This window comes from Piliocolobus tephrosceles, chromosome X, assembly GCF_002776525.5.
Source record: "Piliocolobus tephrosceles isolate RC106 chromosome X, ASM277652v3, whole genome shotgun sequence".
Taxonomy (NCBI): Eukaryota; Metazoa; Chordata; class Mammalia; order Primates; family Cercopithecidae; genus Piliocolobus; species Piliocolobus tephrosceles.
Window position 1 is genome coordinate 38,753,716 of NC_045455.1, and position 21,165 is coordinate 38,774,880.

General features: G+C 34.9%; 1 protein-coding gene across 16 annotated transcripts in view; it reads left to right on the forward strand.

Annotated features, from left to right (window-relative positions):
* MYCBP2 (MYC binding protein 2) overlaps positions 1-21,165 on the forward strand; it is a 282,822-nt gene that overhangs the window by 218,038 nt on the left and 43,619 nt on the right. For all 16 annotated transcript variants that reach the window (XM_023186011.3, XM_026446684.2, XM_026446688.2 and 13 more), the window contains 6 exons: positions 9,985-11,628; positions 12,500-12,669; positions 13,269-13,513; positions 15,554-15,721; positions 18,700-18,857; positions 19,934-20,133. In XM_023186011.3, coding sequence (XP_023041779.2) covers positions 9,985-11,628; positions 12,500-12,669; positions 13,269-13,513; positions 15,554-15,721; positions 18,700-18,857; positions 19,934-20,133 — 2,585 coding nt within the window. The remainder of the gene's footprint in view (positions 1-9,984; positions 11,629-12,499; positions 12,670-13,268; positions 13,514-15,553; positions 15,722-18,699; positions 18,858-19,933; positions 20,134-21,165) is intronic.

The window sequence follows — 21,165 nt, forward strand, 5'->3', positions numbered from 1 at the left end:
AGTCCCAGCTACTCAGGAGGCTGAGGCAGGAGAATAGTGTGAACCCGGGAGGTAGAGCTTGCAGTAAGCCGAGATCACACCACTGCACTTTAGCCTGGGCAACACAGCGAGACTCCATCTCAAAAAAAGAAAAAAAAGTATCTTATCCTGAAAGCACTTCTGTTTTTGGTTTAGGTTTTAGCTGTCTTTGTGCTACATAAGCATTGCCTCTTTCTCAGGATGTCACTTCTGGAGGCAGGAAAGGGTTATGGTTAATGCTAATCACTTTATCAAAATGTCTGATTTCTCTGATGTATAATGAATATTTTTCCCTTGCAACTAATAAGCAATTTGTGGAAAGTAAGATTTTTACTTTTAAAAGCATATCCAGCCTTCTTGTGTCTCAAGTTAATGCTTGGGAAGCAATACCTGTCTCTTCTTACTTTTTGAAGTTATTCTTTCTAAGGCCTAAGATATATACCCATCAAATGATGCTCAGAATTTTTGTCTTAGCTATCACAAACCCTGAAATGATACGCTTTTCCTAAGTGTTATTTTCCTTAACTATATTTACTGGAGATTTAGAACATATTCAATAATATACTATGAGTATGTTTTCTTCAAGTTCAATTATGTATAGATGTCGTTTAGAGAAACAGTATATTTTATGGGTGATCCACTTTATGTATCCCATCTTCTTTCCACATTCAGATCATATGGATTAATGTCATAGTCTAGTAAAAAGCTTATTTCTGTGTTATCCTTAAGTTTAAAATGTTGTTCTTTCATTCTGTTAGTATAATTCTTTTAGTGTACTAACATTTATGTAAATAAGTCTTACATAAATACTAACATTTATATAAATAAATCTTTAGCCTAAATCTTTTAGCATACCAACATTTATGTAAATGGATCTTAGTTTCTGTTCCATGTCCTAAGCTCCTTTACCATTCACATAATTCTATATTCTTCCTGATAAGTTTACTACAAAGAAGAATATTGGATGTATTGATTATGCAGTGATACTGCGTCTAAAGCTGTCGGTCAAGAATGGTTGCCATAGCTAAGAGTAGCTACTAATCATCACTGTCACTTTTTTTTTTTATTTTATTTATTTATCTTATTTTATTTTTTTTTTTTAGACAATTTCACTCTGTCGCCCAGGCTGGAGTGCAGTGGCACGATCTAGGCTAACCGCAACCTCTGCCTCCCAGGCTGTAGTGATCCTCCCACCTCAGCCTCCGGAGTAGCTAGGACTGGAGGCGAGTGTCCCCACACCTGCCTAATTTTTGTATTTTTTTGTGGAGACGGAGTTTCACCATGTTGCCTAAGCTGGTCTCAAACTCCTGGACTCAAGCAATTTGATTGCCTTGGCCTACCAAAGGGCTAGGATTACAGACTTGAGCCACTGTGCCTAGTCCTGTCACTTTCTAAAAAATCCTGTGAAGCACTAATAGAAGTTGGAATAATAATCACACTTAATTATGCCTATTTTTAAATCTGCATATTGTTTGATTAATCATATCTTTTGGCCAAGTGGAAGGCATGCATTATACATAGTCTCTACAAGGACCAATAAACTAGTTTCTAAATATGTTTTAAATAAATAATTTAAAAGTTAATTTCCCCAAATATCCTCAACTATAAAGTTAGACCTATTTACTGTTTTGTAGGAGCCTATTGCTGTCAAAAGTATCTGAAGTTCTATAAAGAGAAAAATAGAAATGCACAATGACTGGGATTTAAGTTGAGTGAGGAAAGTCAGCAACACTGTTCGCATCGTCTACCATAAATGTGGCAAAATCTTATTGTTTATGACAGATCGGTAGAATTAGATTTTCTTATATCTAAATAAATATATGTAAATACATAAATGTAGGTATGTATAGCATGAGCAGAATACAGTGCTATTTGAACATTGTCATAAGACTTATTTATAAAACTTCCTCAAGCTCTTTCCAATATCTTGGTTAAGATTGCATCTAAGGTGGGAGGAGGATGAGGATTGAAAAACTACCTGTCAGGTAATGCTTGATTACCTGGGTGACAAAATTATGTTTACACCAAACCCCCATGACACAGAATTTACCCATGTAACAAACCTACACATGTCCCCCTTGAACCAAAAATAAAAGTTGGAAAGAAAAAAATTGGAAAGAAAAAAAAGCAACTGAAAGGGAAAAAAAAGATTGTATCTAGTAGTTTTACTAAGACTATAATATTTCTGACTGCTCCACTCTCTCCTCAAGATTGAGAACTAAACAACATGAGAAGCACAATTACATGCCAAAGATTCTTCTTGCCTATGGTTGTTTGTAGCATCCCAGTGGAATGTCTTTGAAAGTAAACTTTTTTATCTGTATTATCTCACCTGCTCTGAGTATTGGTGGCAGTGATATATGCATTGTAATTAGACACCTAGCCTCCTAAATAGAATGTATTCCAATTATATTGTCCTTCTGAATAGCCTGTTTTCAATTCTTTCAACATTGCCTGCCAATAATTTAGCAAATTGTTATTGAATGTCACAACTTGATTATAGAACATAGTAAGAAATCAACAAACACCAAACTGAATTTAATGCTAAAACCTACCCTTTTAAAAAATGTATTACTGATTTTTACTCATGAAATTTAACATTTCCAGTTATCACTTAGTTGTTGACTCAACACTCAAAAATAATATATGCCACTTTTAAAATCCCAAAACCTCCAAATTTGTGTATTGCCACCAGGTGATGACAGTTGATTTTAATATTTTTGCACATCCTTCATTTTGAACAAATCTGTAAACCTCAAAAGATGTCAGGTGCTGCAAAAGGAGCTCTTACGCTATTTAAGTGCCATATAGTAAGGAGTTAGTTGACAGCTGATGCCTTGATTCTTCCAGTTTATGGTTCCAACGGTAAGGTCAGGGTCCTGATACAGCAAAACCACCATTTGTCTTTGTTAAACTGAAATGAGAATGCGTTCCTTATTAGAAAGAAAAGTTACATAGTTTTATTATTATCATGAGTACTTAAAGAAGACTTAAAAAGTACAATTTACAATGAACTCAAAGTTTCTATGACTAGGAAATGATATGACTCAGGGAATTTAATACTTGGGATCCAAAACAAAGAAAGCCAAATGACCCATGAAGAACCATGTTGTTTATAAGGGCAAACTACAGGAAACAAACAGCATGAACTTCACAGGAGCACTGGAAACAAAATCCTGACTCTTTAAAATTGTTTTTAATATTATTCTGTTTAACTTAGTGATACCCAAAAAAGAATCAAAATTTTGTGGAGATGAATATAATAATTGGTTGTCTTACCTGCAGTAACAAGATTTTTTAAAAGCATTATTATTTCTGTCAAATGATTTTTAAAACACCTATCAACTTTTTTTTCTTTTGGGTATAGATATCAATGTATCTCTTATAGCTTGCTTCCCTTTTTAAATTAAAAATATAAATCTTTATAAAAATTAACTGTAACTTTATAAAAGTATGTTTAAACTTGAGCAGATTTTGTAAAAATTTAATGTGTAGAATATGTGTTGTTTCCAGCAACAGCTTAATTTCTTTAGTCACTTAACCTTTTTTCGACTTTCATTTTTTAAAATATTTCCTTTTTTTTTTTTTCACTCTGATTCATACCTAGGAATCCAGTCTCTCTAGCCTCTGTAATATATTGAAAAGACTTGAAGGCCATTTTGCCTTCAAACTTTTTTCCAGGAGTTTGTCCTTAAACCTCTAACATCTTATCTTACAAGTTTCCTCGTAGTTTTTCACATTTCTGTTTATGTGTGCTTCCAATTAAGATGGTATTCTTCTGATTTCCTATTGCTGTGTCTTCCTGCTATATGGAGTCTTCACAGATTTTTAGCAGCCAGGCCAGAAGATTGTATTCCTTCCTACATTGGCAGGTTGAATTCTCCTTGAATTAACTCTTCCATTCCGAGGCTGCCACCGTCCTAGTTCATGTCTTGAAGAATTGTATCACTCTCCTAACTGATATTTTAACAATAGCTGCAAACTCCTTACTATATGACACTTAAATAGCGTAAGAGCTCCTTTTGCAGCACCTGACATCTTTTGAGGTTTATAGATTTGTTCAAAATGAAGGATGTGCAAAAATATTAAAAATTTAACTTTTTGAAACTTAGATTAAGATGGTTTTATGCCATGTATGTTGCTATCTACTCCTCCTATTGTCTGTTGAGCTCACTGCATTCCCGCTTTAGTCGCTATCCTCGGAAACTGCTGTAGTCAGTCTGGGACTTTTGTGTTGCCAAATTCAGTTGTCGATTCTAAGATGTCATTTTACTTAATCTGTCAGCAGTGTTTGACAGAGTTGGTCTTTCTTCCTAGAAACACATTCATTTGCCTGCTGGATGTTTCCTGCCTTGCTGACTGCTGATTTCTAGTCTCCTTTCTACATCCTCATCTATTTCATCATCTAGAAATGTCCTAGGGCTTTGGCCTCTTCTAGGCGTCACTCCCAAAGTGGTATTCTGCAGTCATGAAGAATGACACATCCGTAGGCATATGACTCCCAAGTTTCTCAGCACCTGATACGATGTATACTTATTTGTTCCTTCCCTCTCTCCTTTCTCCTAAATATAGACTCTGTGAGAGCAGGGGCTTTGTTCCTGTTCACCACTGTGTCTGCAATGCATAGAATAGTATCTAACACGTAATATACTCAATACTTTACGTTGAGTGACTTCTTAATTTATGGATCATTCATCATTAATCTTGACCATAATAATGAATCAGTTGAAAACAGCACTTATTGTATTTTAAGCGGTGTGTGTTGTGTCTAGTTTATTTCAATAATACTAAGACAGCTATCTCCTTATTACCTGAATTTATTTCAGTACAACCGATTAATTTTGTTTTAATTGCCATGAGTTAAAAATTTTAAATACTGTGAGTTGTTTTAGATTCAGATGATATGTTTTTTAGCTTACTACTTTCAAACGACGACACTTAAAGGTTCTGTTAATTCTTCAAAAAAAAGGTAAATTAAGTACTTCATTTCCTGCATAGCAAATCATTGACATTCCTAACATTTTTCAGTGACTTATAGATTTTCTTTGCTTTGTTTGTGTTGTGACATGTTGTGTAAACAAGATTTGGTATCAGAAGTAGGATCTACAAAACAAACACTAAATACTGGGGTTAGTACTAACGTTTTCACTGAAGATGGACCCAGAAAAGTAGCCAAACACAGTGTCACCCTGAGTCCATTCTGAGATACATACTGGAAAATTATAGTAATCGGTCCATTCAGGAAACCAGGTGACAATAGGTTAAGCCATAAGTAATATAAGTAACATTTCTTTATCTTCCACTATTAAAAAAAAATCTTGTAAATCTTTATTTAAATGAGCACCAAATTAAAGAAAACCAAACAAAAGAAACGTAAGTCTAAAATGAAATGTTCAATTTTGATTTGTCAGAGATACGAGCCTTACTAAGTTTTAAGTTAACAGATTTGGACATTAATACATATTAATCTAAATTAATTAATTCAACCTTTGTTTTCAGTTTTAGAGAAATGTAAGCTTGTTGAAAAATTTAGCAGAATATAAACTATTTAAAATAACAGTTGATACTTGCATACCATTTGAAATGCTTTGTTTTTGCTTGTGTTCTCTGCTAAATTTTTTTTCCATTGAATCTGTGCTGCTTCTTTGCCAATGTTTTCCACTGTAGAATCTCCATCTTGCAACCTTGCTTCTCGTGAGCGCATTTACAAAAATTATGGTGTAGCTGGGCCTGCCTCTGCTCTCTCATCTCTGTCTCACAAACTGAAGGGTGGGTATACATGCATTCATGGATGGGCCATTCTTAATGAACACAGGGAGTGTCATTAAAGATGTTTCCGTTCATCTCAGTCATGTTCATGTCATTCCATTTTTTTAATTAAAGTTTATCATTTTATTTAAATTTGTATATGTTTGAGTAATTTATGATACTCCTACTCAGTATTATAATATAGATTATCATAATAGCTATGCATGTTTATTGCATCTATAGGTTAAACATTACTCTTATTTAATTTTAAAACTTTATGAGATCTTTAAAATTAAAACAGGTATATAGAAAGAAAGAATTACCTAATGGGGGAAATTTTTTAAACCATTTTTATCAGAAAAAGATGATACATGTGCAAGGCATAAAGCACATTTTTTAGTCTTAAACTTGTTATGTAACGTAAAAATCACTTTACTATTTTAGTTTTTTGTGTGAAACACTGATAATGAACTTAAAGTTTTTAAGTTTAAGTTAGTTATTAGGACTCGTGTGTTTGTTTATATCTATATGTCAACCTACTTGTCCTGTTTGGCATAAATTTTTCTAATACTGTTTTCCTAGTAACTAAGTTTTAACATTTTAAGCTTAGAAATGTTTAAACTATTGACAACTGACAAAATTTCAGACAATTTAGAAATATGATTTTGGTCTTTTAAAACCCTACAGATGCCTACTTAAATATTTTGTCTTAAAGTATTATTTAATTAAATTTAAATCTTGTAAATATTTTAAAATCTTGTATTTAAAGAAATTTTTATCAAAAAGAACTTTTACAACAATGCCTAACATATTGTGTGAGTTTCTCAACTAATTACTGATTTTCTTTTTTTCTTAGAAATAGATAAAATAGCTATATGTTTCTCATTATACAATTGACAGTATAAACGTATAAATAGGAAATATAAAAATAGAATAAATAGTATTGTACAACCTGTGCTTTATAGTATACAGTATTGTGTGTAATAGCATATAGTATCATGTAACCTGATATATACTATATATCATGCCATGTGATATATGCATATAGTATTATGATATAGTATGATCCTGATAATTTATGATTTTGGCATGAAAAAATATGTGGGTAAGTGAATGAATACTTACCATTTAACATGTTTAGTAACATTTAATTTGCTTGCCCTAAGTTTCTATCCTGTCATTATTTCTTCAGGATTCCTTTAAAGTTAGAAAAATGTTTGCCTATTATCACTGAAATTTAAAAAGACAGTCATTAAATAAATTAGGAGATGAATGTGAAAGTTTTATGTATAGTCTGAAGATGTTTAGCAAACTATTTGTTTATATTTGTTGATATTTTGAGCAGCCACAACATAATAATTTAGTAATAATATGCTGCAAAACATTTGAAACACAAATGAAGAAGATAAACATAAATTAGCACTTGGGCTTACCCCACTTAACAAGCATAGTTTTTTTTATATATAAAATATATTTTGGAAAAATAAATTTTTCAAGAAGATTTAGTTATCATTTGAGAAATACATCAGAGAAAGAAACGTTTCTGCCGTTATTTATGTGCTTAAACTTCAACAGGTATTTAGCTGTCACCACTTACAGGTCTTAAGAAAATATTCACCGCTATTAGAGATATAATAAGATATACAAACGCCTATTCTTTCTAACACTATGTAATAAACTTTTTTGCTCACATATGACAAGTGGTGTTCCTGATATTTGGCAGATTCCATTTTTCAGGCAACCAAAGAGGTTGTTTTCATGATGAGTAAATACCTACCATCGTTAATGCATGCATTCCTAGAATAGAGGTAGCATCAGCAGGTTTTCACCATTGCTTTGCTTGCAGTTGTTGTGCAGGTCAGTCACTGGGACACATCTGACACAGGGAGTAGGTAATCTTTGTCACAAACCCTTCCCATTTGTTAGAAATCCTACACAAGTTGTCCTTTTTTATAAATTAGAGACAAAACCTCTTTCATTTCACAGACGGATTTTTTGGAAAAAAGGATACCAAATATAAAAGACTTACTAATTGTTTGTCTAGATTCCCATTATGTGTGGTTCAGTTTCTGAAATAAATGTGATGATAAAGGTGATAAACATGTCTCCAGCTGTCAGATTAATAACAAAAAACAAATACTCCAAACATCACATACTCAAAATTAATGGCCGTGACTACTGATGTTTAATCTATTAAATATAATTTGTTCACCAAATTTGCCATATACTGTTACTAGGTCAGTAAGATTAGATGGGCAGCAATTTTTTAAACTACTTTTGAACAGTTTGAGGGTACTTATTCGTAGATCACCTCTTTTTATCTGCGCTCTCCCAAGACAGCATTGATAGTTAGAATTCTAAATTGGGATTTTTTAACCCTTTTTTCAAAATTTAGCCCCATCTGTTAATACTCTATTTATAAAACAGAGCACATAATATCATAAAGGAGGTTCATGATTGAATAATGAAGCTTTGCAAGAAACTAAAAAGCATTATGTTTTAGTTACTTTTATTCATCCAAAGAACAGGAAAATTTATCCTAAATATTGGCATTTTGCAATTAAACATTTAGTTCATCAGTGTGCCCTATCTAAAGTGCTTGCCATACTCTATTATTTCACCATGTAATTACTCAACGTGCAAGCATCTAACCCTCACACATCAGTAACTACTGTCACCTCTGTCCTGTGGCCTTGGGAGCCTTAATTCTAAAAAGTAGACTTCTAGAGAAGCTGAATACTTGGGAGTAGCAGAAGAAAAAAAAATCAAGAAAATTGGAATATATTACTCATTCAACAAATATTTATTGAATACCTACTGTATTCCTGGACTCATTCATAGTATTACATAAGTGAAGAGTAACAGACAAAAATACCTGCCCTTGACAAAAATGGGGGCAGATTCTCTAGCACTACTGTCCTGATCCATAGAGAACTAGAGCGTGACTATACACACTTAACACGTGCACACAAACATAAAAAACATTTTTCTACATCATCTGAATTTGTTCACGTCCTTTTTCCTTTAAAAAAAAAAAGTAATAATAATAACCTGCCATTAGAACCAGTTAACAAATCCACCTTAATTTCCTAGGAACTCTCTTTGAAAAAATATGATTACTTCCAGATAGGTTTATGGATTTTCAGTTTCTTATACCACTTGAAACCCCTCAGTCAGATTGCTTTTCTCCTAACAACTAACTGGTATCACTTGCACTAAGAGTGGAAGTTTTTATTTTAAGGAGGAAAGGTGATGTTGAAGTTTGTACCATTTACTTGGGTCACAGACAGCCTGGCTGTAATGCCTCAAAGAAAAGCATAAAATAAAATGAAGGAGAGACACTAAATGAAGCCACGGTGCTAAAAACAATTAATGTCCATGCAGAAATATCTAATGGTTTGCTTTAGAAAAGGGAGGTAATTCTTCTTTTCATCCTGTTTTTCTGTCATTCTCCTGACTCCTTGTTTTGAGGGTCCACAGTTCAGACTTCTACTACTCATTCTGAGGATCCACCATTTCTGTGGTTTCCAAGGGGACACAGGCTCTGAGTTCTAAGCAGCTAAGCTTACTGAACTTTTGGAGTGTAACCTGTTTATAAGTAATTAAATTATAGCTTTAGGGCATTCATGTGCTCATTATAAACTAGTCTAATCTGATCTAAAACAGTCTAAAACAGAGTGCCTCTTAGGCAACTCTTTATTAGCCTAATTGTATTTATGCATACACTTAAAAATTATAATTGTATCTATGCATAAATTCATTTCTCTAATTCAACAAAACCCATACCATTGCCCTAAGGATGTGACGTATCACTCTGATGGAAATTTAATGCTACTTCACATTTAAAATACAAGTTTTAACATTAAATAATTTCTTATTCCCAAAAAAATTAATTTCTATCTCTTTCTAGTCTCTCACTGAATTTAAATTCTAACTAGTTATCGCACTAGGGTAGAGGTTGAGATATCACTGATAGTTCACACTGAGTTTGTTCAGCCTGTTTTGCATCCATGAAAATAGTTTTTGGTGGTAATGGTTGTGTAATGATGTATAGAAATTTTATTGGAAATATTTCCCCCAGAATTCTTCAAGTGTTTTAGTATGTGTGACAAACAGTAAGAATTTTGTAGCTGTGTTTTTTATTTCAGTGTTTAGTGGCTAAATCATCACTAAATTATAATTTTATTAATAAGTTTCACTATAAAATGGACCATACAGGTGATCGAGGAAACATCTCAGCATCTTCTAGACCAGCTTCTACATCAGGAAAATCAGAGCTGTCCTCTAAACACAGCAGATCACTTAAACCTGATGGACATATGAGCCGGACTACTGCTGATCAGAAGAAGCCAAGGGGCACAGACAGTTTATCTGCTAGTGAATCCCTCATCTTAAAATCTGATGCTGCAAAGTTGAGGTCAGATTCCCATAGTAGGTCATTGTCCCCCAACCATAACACCTTGCAGACATTGAAATCTGATGGGAGGATGCCTTCTAGCTCCAGAGCTGAATCCCCAGGACCAGGTTCTCGGTTGTCATCTCCTAAGCCAAAGACTCTCCCAGCCAATAGGTCTAGCCCATCGGGTGCTAGTTCTCCACGCTCCTCCTCACCACAAGATAAAAATCTACCTCAAAAAAGTACTGCTCCTGTTAAGACAAAACTTGATCCTCCTCGGGAACGTTCCAAATCAGACTCTTACACACTTGATCCAGATACCCTCCGCAAGAAGAAAATGCCCCTCACAGAACCTTTGAGGGGACGGTCAACGTCACCAAAACCAAAATCAGTACCAAAGGATTCTACGGATTCCCCAGGATCTGAAAATAGAGCTCCCTCTCCCCATGTGGTACAGGAAAACCTCCACAGTGAGGTGGTCGAAGTCTGCACCTCAAGTACTTTAAAAACAAATAGTCTAACAGACAGCACCTGTGACGACAGCAGTGAATTTAAGAGTGTGGATGAAGGTTCAAATAAAGTTCATTTTAGCATTGGAAAAGCACCACTGAAAGATGAACAGGAAATGAGAGCATCCCCCAAAATAAGTCGAAAATGTGCTAATAGACACACCAGGCCCAAAAAAGAAAAATCGAGTTTTCTTTTCAAAGGAGATGGATCCAAGCCTTTAGAGCCAGCCAAGCAAGCCATGTCTCCTTCTGTGGCCGAATGTGCCAGAGCTGTGTTTGCTTCCTTCCTCTGGCATGAAGGCATAGTACATGATGCAATGGCTTGTTCTTCTTTCCTCAAGTTTCATCCTGAGCTTTCCAAAGAACATGCTCCTATAAGGAGTAGTTTAAATAGCCAACAGCCTACAGAGGAAAAAGAAACCAAGTTAAAAAATAGACATTCATTGGAAATATCATCTGCACTGAATATGTTTAATATTGCACCCCATGGACCAGATATATCTAAGATGGGTAGCATCAACAAAAACAAGGTATTGTCTATGCTTAAGGAACCACCTCTGCATGAAAAGTGCGAGGATGGGAAAACTGAGACCACTTTTGAAATGTCCATGCATCACACAATGAAGTCTAAATCTCCTCTTCCCTTAACTTTACAACATTTAGTGGCTTTTTGGGAAGACATCTCTTTGGCTACTATCAAAGCTGCTTCCCAGAATATGATTTTTCCAAGTCCTGGTTCCTGTGCAGTTCTTAAAAAGAAAGAGTGTGAGAAAGAGAATAAGAAGGCCAAAAAGGAAAAAAAGAAAAAAGAAAAGGCAGAAGTGAGGCCCAGGGGTAATTTATTTGGAGAGATGGCCCAGCTGGCAGTAGGAGGACCAGAGAAAGATACCATCTGCGAACTGTGTGGGGAGTCACATCCGTACCCAGTGACCTATCACATGAGACAAGCTCACCCAGGTAAATGATACTGTCAAATGTATGTATAAGTACTTTTTTCTTTACTGAACCAGATCACTTCATTTGAGCTGTTATATGAATTTTGGCAAAGGATAGGGAATTTATAGTATCTTCAAGTACATTATCAGTACAGGGTTTTGCGAAAAACAGATAAAAGAAATTCTAATATTATGATGACCAGGTCGTTTAGTGCTATTTCACTTTCATGTAGCATGTCTTTAAAAATTTTATGTGTTACCCAAAGGGTGTGCCATTAATGAGTCTGTCTCACACAACAGAAACAATGGCGTGCCCATACACACAGGGCAGCTCCTTTGATTTTACTATTTTCCTGTTCAGAATTGCAAATTAAATTAGATTATATTGATTTCTGTAGGCTTTTTCCTATGGAAGTGATATTGTTTTATCAGAAGACTGCATTTTCAGTAAACGTATTGATTTCTGTAGCATTGACTAATATTCCAAATTCACCTAATGTGTTGTATCTGTAATTTTTTTCTTTGTCTACATATTATACCTCAAATGTTTTCTGTGACTTCTGAAAATATATCGTTATAGAACTTTTATACTCGTTTTGTCTAATTTTATTGACATAATTAAGTATATCTAAATGTACCTATAGTCTATCTCTCTTTTAATCTGCCTGAATAGAAACTAAGTATCTCTCATATTTGGGGCACCGTTTAATTGATTGCTTTTTGATCAAGTAAGCTATTTTTCTGATATAGTTAATAGCCTGAAAAATCAGATATCTGTTTCAGTATTTTGCTTTCTTTGAGAAGGTAAATCTGTCATTAATCTATGAGTAATAAGGATCAAACTATTAAGGACACTTGAAGTGTTAAATATTTATTTTTGGTATTGTTTCAAGGTTGTGGCCGATATGCTGGTGGACAAGGTTACAATAGCATTGGGCATTTTTGTGGAGGATGGGCTGGTAACTGTGGTGATGGTGGCATAGGAGGAAGCACTTGGTATCTGGTATGTGATCGCTGTAGAGAAAAATACCTCCGTGAAAAACAGGCTGCTGCAAGGGAAAAGGTATTTTATTCCATTCGGAGCTATAGTTTTAATGATGTGGATATACTTTATAAAAATACCTTTTTATGATCTTATTACATCAGATAATTCCACATAGTTGATATAAAAGATCAGCTTTTACAATGGAAATCATATACAAATTTAATATTTGTACTAAGTCAGCTGCTTTTAATTTTAAAAATTAACTATATATTGGAATAACACTAGATAACCTCTGCTACCTGTTTTTTTGGCTCCTTTGTTTTCCTATTCCATATCTACTCTCTCTTTTCCTTATTCACTCTAGTGGCTAACCTAACTAAAAAATTTCACTGAATACACACACTGAGATGATTTACTTTTTAAAAAAATGAATTATATTTAGATTTAACTAGTTAGGTGTTAAATTTTTCTGAAGAAAGAAAGGAAATATGGTTTGTGTTTAATACAAAATAGTCAGCCCAGAATGAATATGAAGTGAATGTTGTTTTTTATAACTTTAGTATTTTAAAATAGCTTTACAAGTGTTTAATAATTTTTATTGGAAACTCAAAATACTTAAGAAACTAAAGATTTTAATGTAAGTCAGAAAAGATTACTTTGATTTTTTTCTTTGCCAGGTCAAACAATCTAGGAGAAAACCAATGCAAGTCAAGACCCCTCGTGCCTTGCCCACCATGGAAGCTCACCAGGTGATTAAAGCCAATGCACTCTTCCTGCTGTCCCTGAGCAGTGCAGCCGAACCGAGCATTCTGTGTTACCATCCTGCAAAGCCATTCCAGTCTCAGTTGCCCAGCGTGAAAGAAGGCATTTCTGAGGATCTTCCTGTGAAAATGCCTTGTCTCTACCTTCAGACATTAGCTAGGTAATAAAATTTTGTTGTTGTTTTTTAATCACCTTTGGATTAACAGTGATTGTTTATTGATATCTAGGGTAGTTCAGTATTTGACCTATACTTTATTAGATATTGTGTACTGTAAAGAAACTTCCAGGCATTTATTTTTTGAGTTGCCTTGACTAACATAATGACTTTATGGTAGTAGGTGTTTTAAAAACTATAAAAATGCTTCATCAATTTGCATTGTTATTAATACAAAACATGTCTTAGAAAATAAGACTATAGCTATCTTTTACTCTTTGGTAGGCTGACTTCAGTCTGTTAGTGCAAAATGCTGAAGTAGAAAGAAAGCTGGTGTTTCCTTAGCAGTCTTTTATTTCATAAATTATTCATTCTGTTAGCATTTAAATGAATACTCACTGGGCACCTACCAGCCTTGTACTAGGCCCTGAATGAATGAATGAATGAATATAACAAAATCCTGGCTTCTATGTACTCATACTGTGATGTCAGGTCAGACATGTCAGTGAAACATTTGAAATGCCATGTGAGGAGTGCTACAATAGAAGTATGTATGTAGGATGCTATTACAGCATAAAAGATGGAGAGTATCTGAATCTTCCCAAGGAAATCAGAAAAGGCTTCCCAGAGGGTCTGACCCTTTAGTGGAGTCTTAAAGGATAAATAGAAACCTGTCAGGCAAGTGATGGGAAGAAAGCGACACCTGGAAGAATAACCCAGGTGAGTAAAGACACAAATGAAATCTCATTACACATTTGAGGAATCGCGGGTTGTTAAAGGACTGACTACTGGAGGAAATGTGTGAAAGTCCGTTCAAAATGATTGGTTCACCCAAGTAATGTCGGGCCCTGTAACCCAGGTTAAGATTGCATTTTATCCCATGAGCAGAGGAAACAGTGGAAGAATTTTAAACAGAGAAATACATGAATTGGTTTGCAATTAAAAGATCACTGTAGAATGTGGAAGCTAATGTGGAGACTAGATAAAAGTGCATTACTAGAGATAGAGAGAAAGCTGTTAGTATTCTATTTTCATATATTGGACCTGAATGGTGCAGCCTATACTTTACACATCATGCACTGACACTTCAAAAGAGCCTTTCATATACCAAAATCAGATTTTTTTCATCAGCTGACAAATGAAGATACCTAGATATTGCCTGCTGATATAGCTTGCCAACCAACAGTTCCATTTTGAAAATTGTCCTCTTTGTATAGCAGAGTTGCGTGGTTTTTAAAATTTTGTGCTTACTATTACAATAAAATGAACAAGCAACAAAAATGAAAATGTGAGACTAAATACATTTGAGATGGAGGTGGAAATCATCAGGTATGCCAAATACAGTAGATCTTTAGTGTGAATCATAGCACTCAGTGGACTTAGGTTAGCAACTATTTATTCATTTTGAAAAGGAAAGAATCAAATTGTAAAACATGTGAAAAATGCTCACACAGCATAATTATAGACTTTTTTCTTTTTAGCTCTCTGGGGAATGGGCACCCCCTCCACCCTGAACCACAGAAAATTTCATATATCTAATGTTTTTCAAATATGATGTTATATATGTTCCTACCCAAAGAAGTAACTGCCTGTATTTCAGTGGTCTGTGCAAGAAATAATAAGCATGAACCAAGGCAGTGGTGATAGGGAATGAGAAGAGAGAATGGCTCTGAAAGGAAACCTAATATCATGGGCTTGAAAGATGATGATGGTAGAGGGCTAAGCCTACTACAACACTGGAAATATTTTAGCTTAAGCACCTGGATGGTTGGTGAGATCATTCACCAAAACACTGGAAGATGGAAAAGTTCTCAAAAGGAAAGAAACTTAGTTCACTTTTGGATTCTAAATGTTTGTGGTACCTGAAATGTTGATGAATAACATTATCAGACTTCTATGTTCACCTACCTACATCTACAATTATTTTAATACTTTACTTTTAACTGTGATTTACATGTGCTGCTTTTCCTGTTATGAAGGAGAATAAAAATGGAGAGGATCTGTATTGCCATCATACGTTAAGTTATTGGGTTTGATTTAATGCAGGCATCATCATGAAAATTTTGTGGGCTATCAAGATGACAACCTATTCCAGGATGAAATGAGATACCTACGTTCAACATCTGTACCTGCCCCATATATATCAGTAACTCCTGATGCAAGTCCTAACGTATTTGAAGAGCCAGAGAGCAATATGAAGTCTATGCCACCAAGGTATTTTAATTCTCTCCTGTTTGTTGAATAGCTAGTGTTTGGTGGAAGAAAGACTTTGAACTAGAAAAGAGTCCTTTTCTAGTTGTTGTTTCTAGTTGTTTCTTCTTGTTGTTCACAGTGCCTCCTAACTTAGGTATGGTAGTATCAGAGTAAAGAGCTTCTCGAAAAGCTGAATAGAAATGTGTTATATAATACACAAGAAAATAGAGGCCAGGCATTGTGGCTCACAACTGTAATCCCAGCCCTTTGGGAGCCCAAGGCAGGTTAGATCACCTGAGGTCAGCAGTTCGAGACCCGCCTGACCAACATGGTGAAACCCTGTCTCTACTAAAAATACAAAAGATTAGCCAAGTATGGTGACACACACCTGTAATCCCAGCTACTCAGGAGGCTGAGGCAGGAGAATTGCTTGAACCTGGGAGACAGAGGTTACAGTGAGCTAAGATCATACCACTGAACTCCAGCTTGAGAAAAAAAAAGATAGAGTACCACTGAAACTTTTTTAGAGGAGGAATGATGTGATAAAAATGCAAAGGTAGTCTCACAGTGACAATTGAGAAACTGACATATGGATTAAAGAGATATATTTTGTAGGAAAAATAAGTGTGACTTGTTGACTAACTGGATAATGAAAAAGGTAAGTTTAAGATGACATGAAGATTTCAGGCATGAATAACTGTGAACATGGTATCATTGGAAAGGAAGATATTCGCTGAATGAAAAGAGAATGTGCTTATTAAGAGCATGCCACTGTGTTACTACTATACAGCTATAATTATAAACTAATATAATAAATACTTTAATCACAATAGAACATATATATCCAAATGAGGTTTTTTTTTTGTTAAAAATACATACAACTTCTCCCCTCCCCAACTGTGTGGATTACTCATCAGAATTTCTTTGAAGCTGCTCTTGACATTTTCTCCAGAGTGCAGTGCAACCTTTTATATATTTAAAAGTAATAAAGTATTTCTAAAGGAGATACACTGTTTAAAAGAGTCAGAAACCATTTTGAGGCTAGTCTGACAAGTGTGATTCTCATTGGGTTATTATTACCCCTTAGGATCAAAATTCAGGAGGCTGAGGCAAGAGGATGACTTGAGCCTAGGATTTTGAGGTTACAGTGAGCTATGATTGTGTCGCTGCACTTCAGCCTAGGTGACAGAGCAAGACTCCGTCTGTTAAAAAAAAAAAAAATTGATGGATAAATGAATTCATTAAATCAGTGGTTCTCAACAGGGGCTGCTATTTGCCTCCCTGTTAACATCTGGCAATGTTTGGAAATAACTTTGTCACAACTGGGCTAGTTGAGCGGGCATCCTAGTGATCTGAGGCCAGGGATATTGCTAACCATCCTACAGGAGGCAAGACAGCCTCCACAACAAGGAATTACCTGTCCCGGGGTAGCCATTCAATTAAAGATGTCATCTTTGCTTTCTTCTTTGGATTTTCTTGTGTTGCTTGAATTCTTTCACAAGCATTATTATTTTTTTGTTAAAAAAAAAAAATAAAGTCACTTTTTAAATTTGTGTAATGTTTTCTTTAAGTTAGTAGAAAACTTCCTCTGAAAACAGAGCAAATGTCTGTGCTTTATAGTAACACCATATATAAAGTGAATTAAGCTAATGTTTCCCTGTCTTCTAGTCATTCTAGAACCAAACAACCTATACTAACACCCAGGGACATTTACTGCCAATCAGTTACGTACAATGTTTATAGTCTATTCAAACAAGAATGTACATAAGCTTAGAGAAGTGGTGAGTAAAGAAAACACCCAGGGCCGGGCGCGGTGGCTCAAGCCTGTAATCCCAGCACTTTGGGAGGCCGAGACGGGTGGATCACGAGGTCAGGAGATCGAGACCATCCTGGTCTACACGGTGAAACCCCGTCTCTACTAAAAAATACAAAAAACTAGCCGGGCGAGATGGCGGGCGCCTGTAGTCCCAGCTACTCGGGAGGCTGAGGCAGGAGAATGGCGTAAACCCGGGAGGTGGAGCTTGCAGTGAGCCGAGATCGCGCCACAGCACTCCAGCCTGGGCGACAGAGCAAGACTCCGTCTCAAAAAAAAAAAAAAAAAGAAAACACCCAGGCAGTTAGCCATCCGTTGGAAAATAGACAATTTTACCAAGGGACACAGGATTTCAAACCTGGCTTGAATGATGGAAAAAACTCCAGAACCAAAGGTGAGCAAAAATATTCCAATTTGAATTGAGGTGACAGAAAAAGGAGCTCACAAAAAGAATAGTTTCTAAATTTGTTTTAGAGAAATAAGAAAGAGAAGGGATTTCTCTTTTTTTTATAAAATGTGTCAATAAAGGAAATTATATAGCTCTCTTAATAACTTTTTAAGTATTTTTAAATGTTGCTTGAATAAATAGAAAAGCTGTTAGTTTACTTAAGCCTGAATAAAACCATTAAGTTATTTTATAGAGTATGAATACAGCACTGGTGCCAAAAATCAGTTTGTTACCTCTCATGACACCTTGATGCAGCCATCCTCCAAGGGATATTTCCCAAGAGTGAGAAACCTCACAGAACACTGAAGACACCAAAAGAAAACTTTGGAACCAAAATTTGCTTCCTATTTTATTAGGTTTTCATGTGTACATATCCGTTTTCTTTCTATTTGGTGCACTTACGATTGTATCTGCCTGTTTTTCCTGAATATTACAACACATGAATTCCACCCCAGTGCTTTTGATTCTAAAAGGAGCTTGGAAGCCTTTCTTCTTTTTCACTTAAAATGCAAAGTAGATTTAAGAAAACCACAAGTTTTAAGGTACAATGCTGAAATCGGTACAAATGTTACTGTTTTTGAAAAGATCGAATTATGATTCAGAGAGAGATTGTCAATTTGGCTTTGATTTTGTTTCTCCACGTGGAATCTTGAGTCACATATTTTGCATCATTATAAGTATAGTTACATTTCATTTAGCTCTTCTGAGTTTGTATCTGTTGTATTGTTCCATCTACAGTTTAGAAACCAGTCCCATAACTGATACTGATCTTGCAAAGAGAACTGTCTTCCAAAGATCATACTCAGTTGTTGCTTCCGAGTATGATAAACAACACTCCATTTTACCTGCACGAGTTAAAGCCATTCCTAGAAGAAGAGTTAACAGTGGAGACACTGGTAAGTATGAGGATAAAAAAGAATATTGAGTGATCTGACTACTGCAAATAAAAAAGAAAATGGTTTTATTTGCATATAATTTTTAAAATTTAATTTTTGAAGGAAAAGGCATGGGATAATTTCTAACGTGTGATTGACATCCCCTCTGTGTGACACAGCTATAAATCTGCGTCTCTAAATTTTGCATCTCAGTTGAAGGGAAATCTGGAGATCATTCAGTGATTGTTCAAGAATAAATTGACCTTTACAATCTCACTTGTTAGGTATCTAAGCCAAATGTTACAGCCATTATCCCTTCCACTAAACTTGTGGACTGGGAGTTCCAGTGATGTACACATTCACAGTTATCTCACCACCCCAATAGAAGCTTATAACTCTTGCAACTGCCATCATTCTAAGTAGATAATAAAATTTTGGGGATATAAATAGCCCTTAATCAGTTAAAAAAAAAAGAAGAAGAAGAAGAGTTACATGATCTGGACCAGTTGTTATCAACAGCGCCAAATTGGGGTGGGGATTCTGCCTCAAGAATAATTAAAGAAACCCAAGAAGAACAGGATAATATAGTGATAAATTGTCAGAGAGATCACTTGCTAAAATGAAGATTTGTCCTAAAAATGATAGTCAGATGATTAAGTATCTTATTGAAGACTTTTAAGAAAAACATTATTGAAAATTGCCCAGCAATTTATAGGTTCATTCAACAAATATTTTTGACTTCCTATTGAGAAGTGTTTCTTACAAAGCCATCTTTTAGAAAGTGATGCAGATGAGATGTAGATTTCATTTAGAATATAAATCACTTAGCTTTTAGAGTGTTTTAGAACATGTGAACTTTAGATTCAGCTCTGGATTCAAAACCCACCTCTACAACTTAATGGCTATATGACTTTCAGAGAGTAACATATTTAATCTTTCTGAACCTTGGTTTCTTCCTCAGTAAAAGTTGAAATTGTTATGATTTGTGTCCTGTGCAAAAAACCAATAACAAAGGCTCTAAAGTGAATATGCTAGATATTATCTTAAATATATATGCACTGCCTATGAAAATTAATAATTTTCTTTTTCTTTAATAGAAGTTGGTTCTTCCCTTTTGAGACATCCGTCTCCTGAGCTTTCTCGGCTAATCTCAGCCCACAGCTCTCTTTCTAAAGGAGAACGAAATTTCCAGTGGCCAGTTTTAGCTTTTGTTATACAACATCATGATCTAGAAGGTCTTGAAATAGCAATGAAACAGGCCCTAAGAAAATCTGCTTGTCGAGTTTTTGCTATGGAGGTATGAAGACATTAATGAAATTACTGATTCCTTGATCATACAAATCATGTGATGATTCTATTTAATGATACCACTTTTTTACCAACAGAAATTGTGTGAAATTAAAAGGCTTTAGCCAATTAAAAGTATCAAGTGTTCATATGAAAATTAGACTCTAAAGTTTATGAATATAAATGAATTTAGAATTTCATATTTCAGCACTCTAAAGAAATTTATTTCTGTATTGCTTTATTATTTGAATCTTGAGATTATCTTTTTTAAAAGCTTTTATACACTCAGAATGTCATTTTATTAGAATGAAATGACAGAGTAATCATGGAAAGAAGATAAGGAGTAGGGCTTTTGAGTTATAAGTGAACCAGTAATAACTTCTCTGGGCCTTTGGCCTCTAGAAATAATAGGATTACTCTATATTACAGGCCTGTATATAGTAAATCTTTATTTTTATCAAATGTGATAAATAACTTACCACTTCATGGATGGGAATTATATGAATATATTTAAGTAAATGGTTGCTTGCGTAGAGCTTGACATACGCTTTGTGTTCATCCAGATGCAAGTTGGAAAAAATGTGCTTGAATAAATTAATATTAAAAAGAGTTTTCAAAGTAAAAAGTGGTTCGAAAAAGTGTTTTGGTATTGTATTTTAGAAATTATTTTTCCTATTTTTTTAATTAAAACCCCAAATTATTAACTGTTTCAAGTTCCGTGTGCTTTCAGTGAAATAAAGGTCAGATTTTCAAGGAGCCAAGCATAGTATCCCATGATTGTAATCCTAACACTTTGGGAGGCCAAGGAGGGAGGATCACTTGAGCACCAAGAGTTTGAGACCAGCTTGGGCAACATCGTGAGACCTCATTTCTACAAAAAAATGTTTTAAAATCAGCTGGGTGTGGTGGTGCCCACCTATAGTCCCAGCTACTTGGGAGGCTGAGGTGGGAGGATCATTTGTGCCTGGGTGCTTGAGGCTGCAGTGAGCCCTGATCACCCCACTGTACTCCAACCTGGGTGACAGAGCAAGACACTGTCTCT